The sequence below is a fragment of the Labeo rohita genome, chromosome 17 (genome assembly GCF_022985175.1).
Source record: "Labeo rohita strain BAU-BD-2019 chromosome 17, IGBB_LRoh.1.0, whole genome shotgun sequence".
Taxonomy (NCBI): Eukaryota; Metazoa; Chordata; class Actinopteri; order Cypriniformes; family Cyprinidae; genus Labeo; species Labeo rohita.
In genome coordinates this window covers 1,908,945-1,921,410 of record NC_066885.1, presented here as the reverse complement: position 1 = coordinate 1,921,410, position 12,466 = coordinate 1,908,945, and the positions used below count along the sequence as shown (strand labels likewise).

The window sequence follows — 12,466 nt, the reverse complement described above, 5'->3', positions numbered from 1 at the left end:
TACCAGCATTAGGGTTTACAGTGCATATCAGCCAAACAGAAAAAAAAAAAAAAAATAATAATAGCCAATGGAAGCCAAAATGTAAAAAATGCGAAATAACAGTCGATATATCGGTTGACCACTATTCAAAATACTTTAAAATGTGATAAATACCAAGTTTATAGTGTATATCAGCCAAACAAAAGAAGAAAAAAAATTGCTAATGGATGCCAATAAAAAAAAAAAAAAAAAAAAAAAAAAAAGCCAAATATTTTAGTCGAACACTATTTAAAAATGCACTTGAAATGTGCATTTTGAGTAGTGCCAAACAGAAAAGAATAAAATGGCCAATGGGAGGAAAAAAAAAAAAAAAAAAAAAAAAAGCGAATATATCGGTTGACCACTATTGAAAATGCACTTGAAAAGTGTCAAAACACTAACATTAGGGGTTTACAGTGCATATAAATCAAACAGAAACAAAAAAAGAAAAGAAAAAAAAAATGCCAATAATTAAAAAAAAAAAAAAATAAAAAAAAAAATAAATTAAAAGATATATCGGTTGACCACTATTGAAAGCGAACTGTAATTGAACTGAACTGAAATACTAGTGAAGTGACTGAAATAATCTGAGTAACAGAACTGAAACAATGCTTTTTAATAACACAATGTGTTTGTGGTCTCTAGCTTGAATCTGATGTCAAGTACCTGATCGATCAAGCTCCGTGCCTCCACAACCTCTTTGTCTGGACTTTCAGCTTCAATGGTGTAGGTACCTGCATCACTTAAACTGTCCTCCTCTTCCTGCTGCTTGGGAACCAATGTTTTGGCCTCCGTACTGTTGTCATCCACAGGTGCAGAGGGAGATCTAAGGGGGGTCTGATTCACTGAATTAGACGCAATAGGAAAACTCTGATGTGTTATGGAGGATTCTGTGTTGGAAGATGAGGTCTTCACCCAAGTCGAGTCTCGGTCCCATGTGGGAGCAGGACTGGGTTTCGACACCCTAAGTAACTCTGCTGCAAAGTCCTGCGATAGTTTGGACCTCCGGCCGACGCTGCCGAATGTTTTAGTCACAGAGCGGGAGCTAAATTCAGTCGTGCTCATACGGATTTCGCTCTTCTCCCGTCTGAGGGATCCAGCCCGCTGAGGACCATCTGAGCCTTTGAGGGGAATGGTGAACTGCTGTGTGGGTGGATTATGTGCGGATGACGTTGACCGTTCGGCACCTTTCCGTTTGTCTAATTTGCTTTTTAGAGCAGACTGGAAGTCTGGAGAAGACATGTTATTGGTGAACGACTGTGAGCGTTTTTTCCGTTGAGCATCGTCAAAGAACTCGATCACAAAAGCTTGCTTGGGATCCGGTTTGCCTTGGCTCTTTGAATCTGGATTGTAGTTAACTGGGTAATCTTCTCCCTCTGGTTCTTGGTTGATCTTTTGTGATCCAGAGTGGGACACTGACTGAACCATCTGTGTTTCTTCTGGTTCTTCAAAATGAGGTTCTTCATGATGGGGCGCATCTAGAAATAACACAAGTTCAACTTAACATCTAACATCTGGATATATTTGAAAACTGTTTTCATCTAGAAACACAAGTTCACAGAGTTAAAAGACGTGAGACCACAAATGATAATTATATTGACAAAACTAAAACCATAAAAAAACATTTTCGTTAATCGAAATAAAATAAATGTTAACTGAAAAAAAAAAAAAAAACAACAAAAAATTTTTTATCATTTTTGTTTAGTCTAACCCTAAGTACTAACATAATTAAGACTGAACTAAATTTTTTTAGTTATTTTTATTAATGGGAAAAAAAAAAATACTAAAACTTTACATTTAAAATGCGTAAGAATGCAAAATGAAGTAAAAATGAAAAAACTATAATAGTATATTAATTAAATATTAAAATTCTTTAATTAAAAATAAAAAGTTAATTATTCATTTTAATTTTAGTTTTAGTATTTTTTTAATTAAAAACACCAAAGTCACTAAAACTCTACATTTAAAATAGAAACTAAAAATATAAACATTTTAAAAAAATTTAATATATTAAAATTAAAATAACACTGTATTGCACCACTTTTGTTTTTTTTTGGCATTTTAATTCATGAAAATCACAACAGTAGTAGTAAAACTTCACATTTAAAATGAAATAAAAATTATCAATAAAAACCCTAATAGTATATTAATTATCACAATTTTTTTTATTAAAAATAAAAAGTTCATTGTTGTTTTAATTAATGAAAATCACAACAAAATTACTAAAACTTTAAATTTAAAAAAAGGCAAAATGAAGAAAAAATTAAATAAAAATTATTAATTTAAAACCATACTGTATATTAATTATTAAAAATATTTTTTTTCAATTAAAAAAAAAAAAAAAAAATCTATTATCCATGTTTATTTTAATTTTTTTTTTTTATATAGTAATTTGTTGTTATTTTAATGAAAATGAAAATAACAACAAATTACTATTTTCCATGTTCATAATTTTAGTTTTAATTTTTTTTGGTTATTTTAATTAATGAAAATCACAACAAAACGTTACATTTAAAAGGATGAACAAAGATGCTCTCAGAGTGGACAGAAGGCCCAAACATAGAGAAAAAGACATTTTCAGATTCATCCAGATTATTTTTCAGTTAAACTTTTCAAATATACAAAAATGATTCTTTGTTGTCTTTTACCTTTGAAGGTCTTGTTCAAGAGCTCGTCTGACCCAGGCTGCTCCTGCAGACTCCTCATCATATTGGCGTCACTCTGAACCAACCAATCGGCCACTTTGTTCTCCACCGACATCACCTCCGTCAGCCTGGCTATCGACTCCCTGGTGGGGTGCTTGCGCTGGCGGATGGAGAGCTTGGTGACGTGGTCCTTAATCTTCATCTTTCCAGGGGTTTGGTCGTCAAACTCGATGGTGAAGGAGGCATGGCCCTGAACCACCGGAGGCGTGGCAGGGGGTTTGTGGTCCGTGTCTTTTGTTGGAATCTCCTGGACTTCCTGGGAAGCGGTTTTGGGCTTTGTATGGATCTCCTTTGTGGGAATCTCAAAGTAACTTGGTTCCTTGCGGTAAGAGTAACCGGATTTGCCCTGGCCATTGTGAAGTTCATCCGGAGAAGCGCTGAGCTCAGGTTTGGCACCATCCTTGAGGTTTTCTGTGAAAAGATATCAGTGTTTAATGAAATAGCTGAAATAAAATAATTTCAAGATTTCTCAATTCAATTTTAGCACATTTTATTATACTTGTTTTGTGCTTTATGAAAGGTTTGACTAATCAGGCCAACTAAATAAGAAAGTAAAACTACTAATATACTTTGTTAGCTACGCATTTACTGACAGTTAGAAACAGTTATGATGTAATGAAGCCTCGTTTAGTGAAATTGTGCGTTTTTTAAAAGCACCAATCACTACAAACTAGAAAAAATACAAAATAAACAAATAAAATAAAAATTACAATTAAAAAAATAAATAAATAAAAATACTATCTATACAAAAAAATAAATAAAAAAATCTATTTAATATTAAATGAATAAAAATATCACAGAAATAAATAAATTTTACAAAATGAAAAAAATAGATAAATAAAATGCTCTGGTGATATTACATCAAACGTGCCCATCACTACAAACTAATTGCAAAGACAAATAATAAAAATCAAATAAATGAAAATCATTATTATATATAATTTTTTTTTTTTAATAAAAAAAAAAACAAAAAAAAAAAAAAAAAAACACTTATTTTAGAAATTAAGGAAAAAAAATAAAAAAATAAAAATAAAATAAAATAATAGATTCAAAATCAATTTAATATTGAATAAATGAAGAATAATAATGAAAAAATAAATGAATTAAAAAAAAAATCATATAAATAAATAATTCTCAAAAACTGGTGTCACTATTTTAATTTAGCAAAGGGTTTCAAAGTGTCACAGAATCAGTATTTTTAAAAGCACCAATCACTACAAACTAAAAAAAAAAAAAAAAAAAAAAAAAAAAAAAAAAAAAGATAAATAAAATAAAAATTACAATTAAAAGAAAAGAAAAATAAATAAATGGTACAAAAATAAATACATTTAAAATTGATTTAATTTTAAAATGAACAAAAATATCACACAAATAAATTAAACTCACAAAATAACTTAATAAAAATAAAAAAACACTAAATTAAAAAAAAACGTTCTGGTAACATTACATCGAAAGTGCCCATTACTAAAAAACTAATTGCAAAGACAAATAATACTAATTAAAAAAAAAAAAATTATAAAATAAAATATAAATGAAATCATAACAAATAAAATACAAAATTCTTATTTTAGAAATAAAAAAAAAAAAAAAAAAAAAAAAATTACAATTAAAAAAAACAATAATAATAATAATAATAATAATAATAATAATATTAGAGGAATTTCCCAAAAACAGTTAAATAAAATGAACTGGTGTCACCATTTTAATTTTGCAAGGGGTTTCATTTTTTTTTTTTTTTTTTTTAAAGGGACATAAAATGGTTTGGTGTCATTATATCAAAAGTGCCCAACACTACAAACTAATTGCAAAAACAAATCAAAATTAAACATAAAAAAAAAAAAAAAAATACTTCTTTTAGAAATGAAGAAAAACAAATACAATTAAAATAAAAATAACCAATAGAAAACAATAAATAAATTAAAAATCAATTTAATATTAGATGGATAAAAATCATACAAATAAATAAAAAAAAAAGTTAAATAAAATGAACTTTTTTTGTCAGTATTTTAATTTCTCAAAGGGTTTTAAAGGGTCAAAGAAACAGTATTTTCCAATGCACAATCACTACTAACTAATTGCAAAGACAGATTAAGATGCACATTGAGGCAGGTGACTGTGTGACAAACAGATGAAGAGCCAATTAACTTAACTTAAACTTTAAGAAATACTTAAGATTACTTGCTGCACTTCTGCTGTGAGAAAACCTTTGTAAGGTCAAGTATTTCAGATCGATCTCACACATCGTCCTAACCAGGTGTAACACGTGTTTCATTGCTGCATAAAACAACTTTGACTATAGGTGGCGTTATTCAGCACGACACAACAGAAACAGAGTCAGATCAGATCATACAAGATCAGATTAACATGGATGAGATTTATCAAATATCACATTATGGTTAGTAAATGCCAAAGAGAAGACAACTTAAGTGAAAACATCAGACTAAAGAGTCTAAAACAAAATCCAGTATTAAAAACATCAACATCTAGCCTAAAGTCAGCTCATGCTAAACCAAAGTGACTCCTGCTTGTGTTTAACAATGAAACAAAACACTAAAGTAAGATTTCAAAACCACTGAAATGGAACAAAAGTTTCTATGGTCACCCGTTAATCTGAAGAAAACTCTGAGAAGTACTTAAGACCGGGGGAAAACACAATGACCTTCTCACTAGACTAAGACGGCTGTTAATCCATCACGAGGTTGAACTCTCTAGTGTTTTAAAGCTCACGCCAAAGAAGAGTTTAGTACTGAATTCCTTAGGATCACCAAACACAAAAGGATTTTTCTGTCCTCAGATCACGCCACAGTTGCATTCCTGTTTTTACACACATTTAATACACTTTAAAAAGCATGTGTGATGATTTCACTGGATCATTTTGTATCAAATAAGTTATTTTTGGTACTCAAACTGCAAGTCTCTGGGTAAATCTTGTGTTTTATGGTTTAGGAGTTTCAGTTCCAGACCTGTGTGATGTTCATGAAGGCTCGGATCACAGCGCTGACCTTTATCTTCATCATCCTCACCCCACCAGGATGGCTGACCGTACAGAGGAGTGGGTCTGGACACGGACGGATCTGTAATGAAATGAGGGAAAAGGAAGAGTTTGATAAAACCATTAAAAACGTCCAGAATTAATGCTGTTTAAATCGCAGAAAATAAATTCCATTAATGCAACTGATGACATTCTTTCTAAAAGTAAGTCTAGAAATAATAAAATAATAATAATAATAATAATAATAATAATAATAATAACAGTATTTTAAAAATAATAAATACATGTAATGCTAAATAAATAAAAATCCTAAAAATAAATAAAAGATTACTTATTTTAGAAATAAAACTATATTAAAGTAAAAAACTATACAAAGTGATAAAAATAAATTACAAATCAATGTACTAACATAAGAAACAAAAAACCAAAACAGATATTACTTAATTCAATTAAAAAAAAATACAAAATAAAAGCTACAATTAAATAATATTAGATGAATAAAAAATCATAAAATGAATTCAAATTAAAAAAAGTTGAAAAACAAAAATAAAAAGATTTTATAAATAAAGGAAACAAGTTAATTACAATTCAAGTAATAAACTATACACAACGATGATTATTATATATATATATATATATATATATATATTTTTTTTTTTATATATATAAAAGAAAAAAATTCAATGTACAACTAGATAATAAAAATACAAATAAAACCTGATATTACTTAAAAAAAAAAAAAAAAAAAAAAAAAACACTATACAAATTAAAAATGTAAAAACTATTAAACATACAATTAAAAGAAAACAAAAATTAATGAAAAATAAAATTAAATAAAATATGATAATCAAAATGAATACAATTTAAAAATTATGAAAAAAAAGAGAATACTTTTTAGAAATAAAGTAAAAATAAATTACATTTAAAATCAATGTACTACTAGATGAATAAAATAAATAATCAAACTTCATATTACTGAAACAAAAGCTTTATGTAAAAACTATTTAAAATACAATTTAAAAATAAAATAATAAAAGATAATAAATAAATTAAATATAAATATAAATAAATAATAAAAATCATAAAATGAATAGAAATTTTTAAAAATAAAAACAAAAATAAAAAACAAAAAATAAGAGAAAACTTGATTACTGACTTTATTGATTTTAGAAATAAAAGAAAATAAAAATATATTACAATGAAAGTAATAAGCTATACAAAATGATAATAATATATTAAAAATCAATGCACTACTAGATAAATAAATATTGTAAATAAAAAAATCATAATATGAATAAAATTCATAAACCTGATATTACTTAAAAAATACATTTAAATAATTAAATATTAGAAGAATAAAAATCATAAAATGAATACAAATAAAAAAAAGATGAAAAACTAAATAAAAGATTACTTATTTTAGAAATAAAGAAATACAAATAAAAAAAAGTAGTAAATGTAATAAACTATACAAAATGATAAAAATATAAATAAAAAAAAAAAAAAAAAAAAATCAATGTATTACTAGATAAATACAAATACTACAAATAATTAATCATAAAATGAATAAAAATCATAAACCTGGCATTTAAAAAAAAAACTATGAAAATTATACAGAATAAAAACTAATATTAGATGAATAAAATTCATAAAATAAATACAAATCATAGAAATAAATTATATGATAAAAAAAATATACAAATCAGATTAATAAAAGTCATAAAATAATTTTAAAAATACTAGATGAATAAAATAAATCACAGAAATGAAAATATTGGTTGAAAATCAAAATAAATTAATGAAAAAACTTGTGACATTATTTATTTTGGAAAAAAAGACAAAATGATAAATTACAATTCAAATAAAAATACAAAACCTACACAAAATAATACATTAAAATCAGTTAAATAATTTATCATTTAACTAGATGAATAAAAACTGGTGACAATACATATTTTAGAAAAAGAAATATTTAAAATTCTAATTTAAAATTTTATTTAAAACAAATAAATCATATTAATAAATAAAAACCAATCAAATAAATAAATAAAACATTCAAACAAACCTCCATTTACTGGGAGTGTCGAAAAAGAGACAAACAATTTTTAACCTTACTCACGTCAGTGCCAGCAAGCACAACAGCTTAATTTAAAACTAAATTAAATGGTTGGCAAAACTCTCATGCACATTATGCATGTCTGGCCTGAAGCCCTTAGAAAAGCAACAGTAATTTGCAAAATAGCAGACTGGCAGCGTCACAGAGGCGCTAGAGCCCCGACTCCACCCGATCAGAGCAATCTAAACCGTCAGCCGCTGTGTTAATCTAGCAGCCCTGCCGTCTGTCAGAGATAACCAGTCACGCTGGTTAAAACAAGCCACAGCACGGACACTGTTGTCACGGCAACAATATTTAATATCAACAAAGAGAACGACGGAACAGAAAGGAAATGTTTCCAGTTCCAATGTTCAAATGTTGCACTTTCGTGTGTCATTTAACAGCACAGACACAAAGTCAAAGACAACCGAGTACAACAGTTTCTGACTCCAGTGTAGAAACTTTAGCACTGAAACTGAGGTAAAAGCTTATTGAGAACAGAAGTAGGAAAAATGCGCTAAAACATGATTCAATCCCATGAGTCAGTTGGGCAGGACCAGGTCAGAAACCACAGGATGTTTAGGACAGAAACTCTCTCATGAAATCATCATTTTTAACTTTTTTTTTTTTAGCTCCAAAAACGCATGCATTTTTAAGCTCAAAAATAAAATACTACACCTGGGATTTCCAAATGTTTGTCAGATGAAATACTATCATTGAGATTTTACGTTTTTAACCTTAATTTAGAGATTTTAAATGATATGAACTGGTGACTTATTTTAGAAATTAAGAAAAATAACCAACTAAATATAAAACAAATATAAATGTAAACAAACAAATATAAATATATATATATAAAAAAAAAATAATATATATATATTTTTTATATTTATATATAAAATATAAATATATATAATAGAAAATATATTTATATATATAAATCTAAATTGCAAGCTTTAAAAATGTTTATTTTTATACAAAATGATAAAAAATAATATGTAATAATATGTAATATGTAATACTAGTAAATAAAAATAATACAAATAAATAGAAATCATAAAAATAAACCATATATTACATCTTTAAAAAAAAAAAACTACAAAAATAATAATAATATTCTTTTTTTTTTTTACCATTATAATAAACCTTTCGCTAAATTCAAAATGAAAACAAAAAACACAAAAATTCTAATTCAAAATATTAGCTAAAATATTAAAATTCTTAATTAAAATAACACTTCAACTCAGTGTACTAAAATAAACTAAAATGTAAATAAATTGTTTAAAATTATAAATAATAAAGTTAATACAAATAAACAATCATACAATAAATAAAAATCAAAAACCTGATATTACTTTAAAAAAAAATCTATACAAATTATACAAAATAAAATAATGATGAAACAAATAAAATCAAAAATCAAAAATAAATCAGATTAATAAAAAAAAAATCATAAAATAAATAATCCTAAAAATAAAATTACTGGTTGAATAAAAATCATAAAATAAATTAATCAAAAAACTTGTGATATTATTTTAGAAATAAAGACAAAATAATTTACAATTCAAATAAAAATACAAACCAATACAAAATAATACATAAAACCAGTCATTTAATTAAAATAATCATTTAACTACATTTATAAAAATCATAAAAATAAACGGGTGACATTGTTAAATCTAAATCAATTTAATACTTTTAAAAAAATATATTATTTAAAATAAAAATCAAATAGATAAAAAAAAAAGTCTCATTCAAAATATTAGCTAAAATATTACAAATATTAATTAAAACAACACTTCAACTCACTGTACTAAAAATTATATATATATAAAAAATTTAAAAATTATTTTAAAAAAAAATAAAACCATTTACACAAAAATCAAAAGCTAATAAAAATTACACTGAAAATAAAATATAATATAAAATAAAAAAAAGCTCAAAAACAACCTGCAGTTTCCTTATGAACAACAGTTTGGAAAATTCACATCATCTACGAACAACTCCATTTTCAATGGATGATTCAGGCCTTCCAGTTCGGTCAACTGTGAAACGCCTCATTTTCCCATGAGCAACACTATCCCTCTTTAAGAGCACTAAACAAATGTTTCTCTGTGAGCCCCTGTTCACTGATATCAGTTTTTGAGAGGTTTGATCATATTACTACGCTCAACATAAGCACTAGCAATAGTGCTGATTGACTTTGCAATGCATGAAGAAACACATGTGAAATAAACAAGTCCAAACAGATCAGCAGGGAGAGTCTGGCGGAGCGAGTGTGACGCTACTTTAACAGGGTTTAACAATAATCCCATCACAGCACCTGCAGCAGAGGCAATGCCAACCGCAAACCGATTAATCGCCTCACAATCAAACACAGCCCCTGTGTCTTAAAGGGCAAGTCCACCTGAAAAATGAAAATTTGCTGTTAATTTACTCATCCTCAGACAACCCAAGATGTAAGTGACTTCATGGCCTTAAAATGAGTAAATTAACAAAAATTGACATTTTTGGTCGAACAATTCCTTTAAACATTAAACTGATGGAAACAACAGTCTCTTAAATGCCAGCAATATTCAAACTAGACTTGTACTTCCTGAAAGAAACAACAGTGCTTGTAAGGTAATTCAGCAACTATGCAAATATTACAAAGATGTGATCACTGTTGGCCAGATTCTACATGCTGAACATTTCAATGCACAAATTTTAATTTCTGAAATATAAAGTTTGCACAAACCTTTATTGCAAAACAACTAAATATGAGGAATATGCTTTGCAATGCTAAAATATTACATTTCATCTGTGGCTTAAAGTCAGGTAAGGTCAGCAAGACACGGTTTGGTTGTAGTAATGTCAAGAACTAGCTAACAATTACACTTCTTCTAAAAGAAATATGTGATAAATTCATCAGGCAAATGTTTTTAAAGTCTACATGAAACAACAAACATAAATTCACAACCTATTTTTTACTTATGTAACATTACATTTCCCAATAAAATAGGACATTCAACAAGAGGAAAAAAAAAGTCAAAAGCTAAAGAAGCCGTGGTTTACACTGAATTTATAACAAGGGGCGTTGTTAGGCATGACGCAAAGCCTCCTTAGCTGTTATAAATTCACTAAACCACAGCTTCACTGGGCTTACTGCTTTTATAAAACAGTTATTCTGTATACGTAATAAGGTTTCACAAAATAAATAAAATAAGATTTTGAACTTCTAAAATGTAGTTTAAATGCGGCTTCAGAGGCTCTTAATGATCCCAGCCGAGGAAGAAGGGTCTTATCTACTGAAACGATCACTCATTTTTTCGAAAAATAAAAATGTGTATACTTTTTAAGCACAAAAGCTCGTTTAGCACAGGCTCCGGGATGCGTGTCCACGGGTCATTCTTGAACGATTAGTTTATTTTGAACGAATCTTTAATGTGACTCTGGAAGAACGAGTCGTCTCGGGGAGTGATTCGTTCATGCGCAACATCCTATTAGGTTCTGTACTGGAATTAGTTCACCTGTTTCGAGTCTTCAGGTTTTTCGAGTCATTCGTTCATCTTATGGGGCGGTCACGTGGTGCTGATTTTGCTAAAATGAACAAAAGGATTCGTTCATTTTGCTGAATGAGACTCAAAGGTCCGAGTCAGTAAAATGATCTGAACTTCCCATTACTATGACGAATCACGTCTTCGAATCACCTCAAGTTCATTGTCTGTGTACTCCGACTCAAAAAGGTAGAGCATGTTGAAAAATCCCATCCTATTTTCACCTACAACTTCAGAATCGTCCGACATCGTTGTACCTTTTTGTTTGTAAACAACGTTTGACTTACTTGCACTTTTCTTAGTCTTTGCGCGTTCGCTTTGTAAACACTGGGTCTGTGGTTCTGCCTACATTCCGCGTGACCTTTTGACAGGATTCAATAGTACGTGAACGCGCATCCCAGAGCCTGTGTTACACCAGCTTTTGTGCTTAAGAAGTATACAAATTTTTATTTTCCAAAAAAATGACTGATCATTTTGCTAGATAAGACCCTTCTTCCTTGGCTGATGAGCCTTTGAAGCTGCATTTAAACTACATTTTGGAAGTTCAAACTCGGGGGGACCAATCAAGTCCATCATATGAAGAAAAATCCTGAAATGTTTTCCTCAAAAACCATAATTTCTTCACAACTGAAGACAGAAAGACATGAACATCTTGGATGACAAGGGGGGTGATTAAATTATTTGGGAATTGTTGTTCTGGAAGTGGACTTCTCCTTTAAAATATTTGTTTCTAAAGCTACAATTTATAATGTCTACTTGATATATTCTCAATAGACATAAAATAGCTTTAAATAATCTTCTGTGGGTATTTTCAGAGTCAAATTTATTTTGCATTTAATTAGATTAATTAATCAAAAAATCATGCAAGTAATTTAAATAAATTTTAAATCGACTGACAGCCTTAATTTTAATATTATATGATAATATAACAAAATATAATAAAAAAAAAATAACCAAACACTGTATTCAATCATTTTATGAACTTGTTTTCCTTTTAATTAGTACAATTAGACGGGTTGTTCAATTAGTTCCCTTTCAATATTCAAAGCGTTGCCAAAATGATCCACAAATAATGCTTTTTTTACTCAAAAGCTAAGGTGCATGAGCTCTGATTAATGCG

At 27.9% G+C, this 12,466-nt stretch overlaps 1 protein-coding gene across 3 annotated transcripts in view; it reads right to left on the bottom strand.

The window, feature by feature from the left end:
- The window catches only part of cep170ba (centrosomal protein 170Ba), a 30,917-nt gene that overhangs the window by 9,822 nt on the left and 8,629 nt on the right, over positions 1-12,466 (bottom strand). For all 3 annotated transcript variants that reach the window (XM_051133834.1, XM_051133835.1, XM_051133836.1), the window contains exons 8-10: positions 5,687-5,797; positions 2,667-3,134; positions 685-1,496 (exon numbers count right to left, since the gene is read on the bottom strand). In XM_051133834.1, coding sequence (XP_050989791.1) covers positions 685-1,496; positions 2,667-3,134; positions 5,687-5,797 — 1,391 coding nt within the window. The remainder of the gene's footprint in view (positions 1-684; positions 1,497-2,666; positions 3,135-5,686; positions 5,798-12,466) is intronic.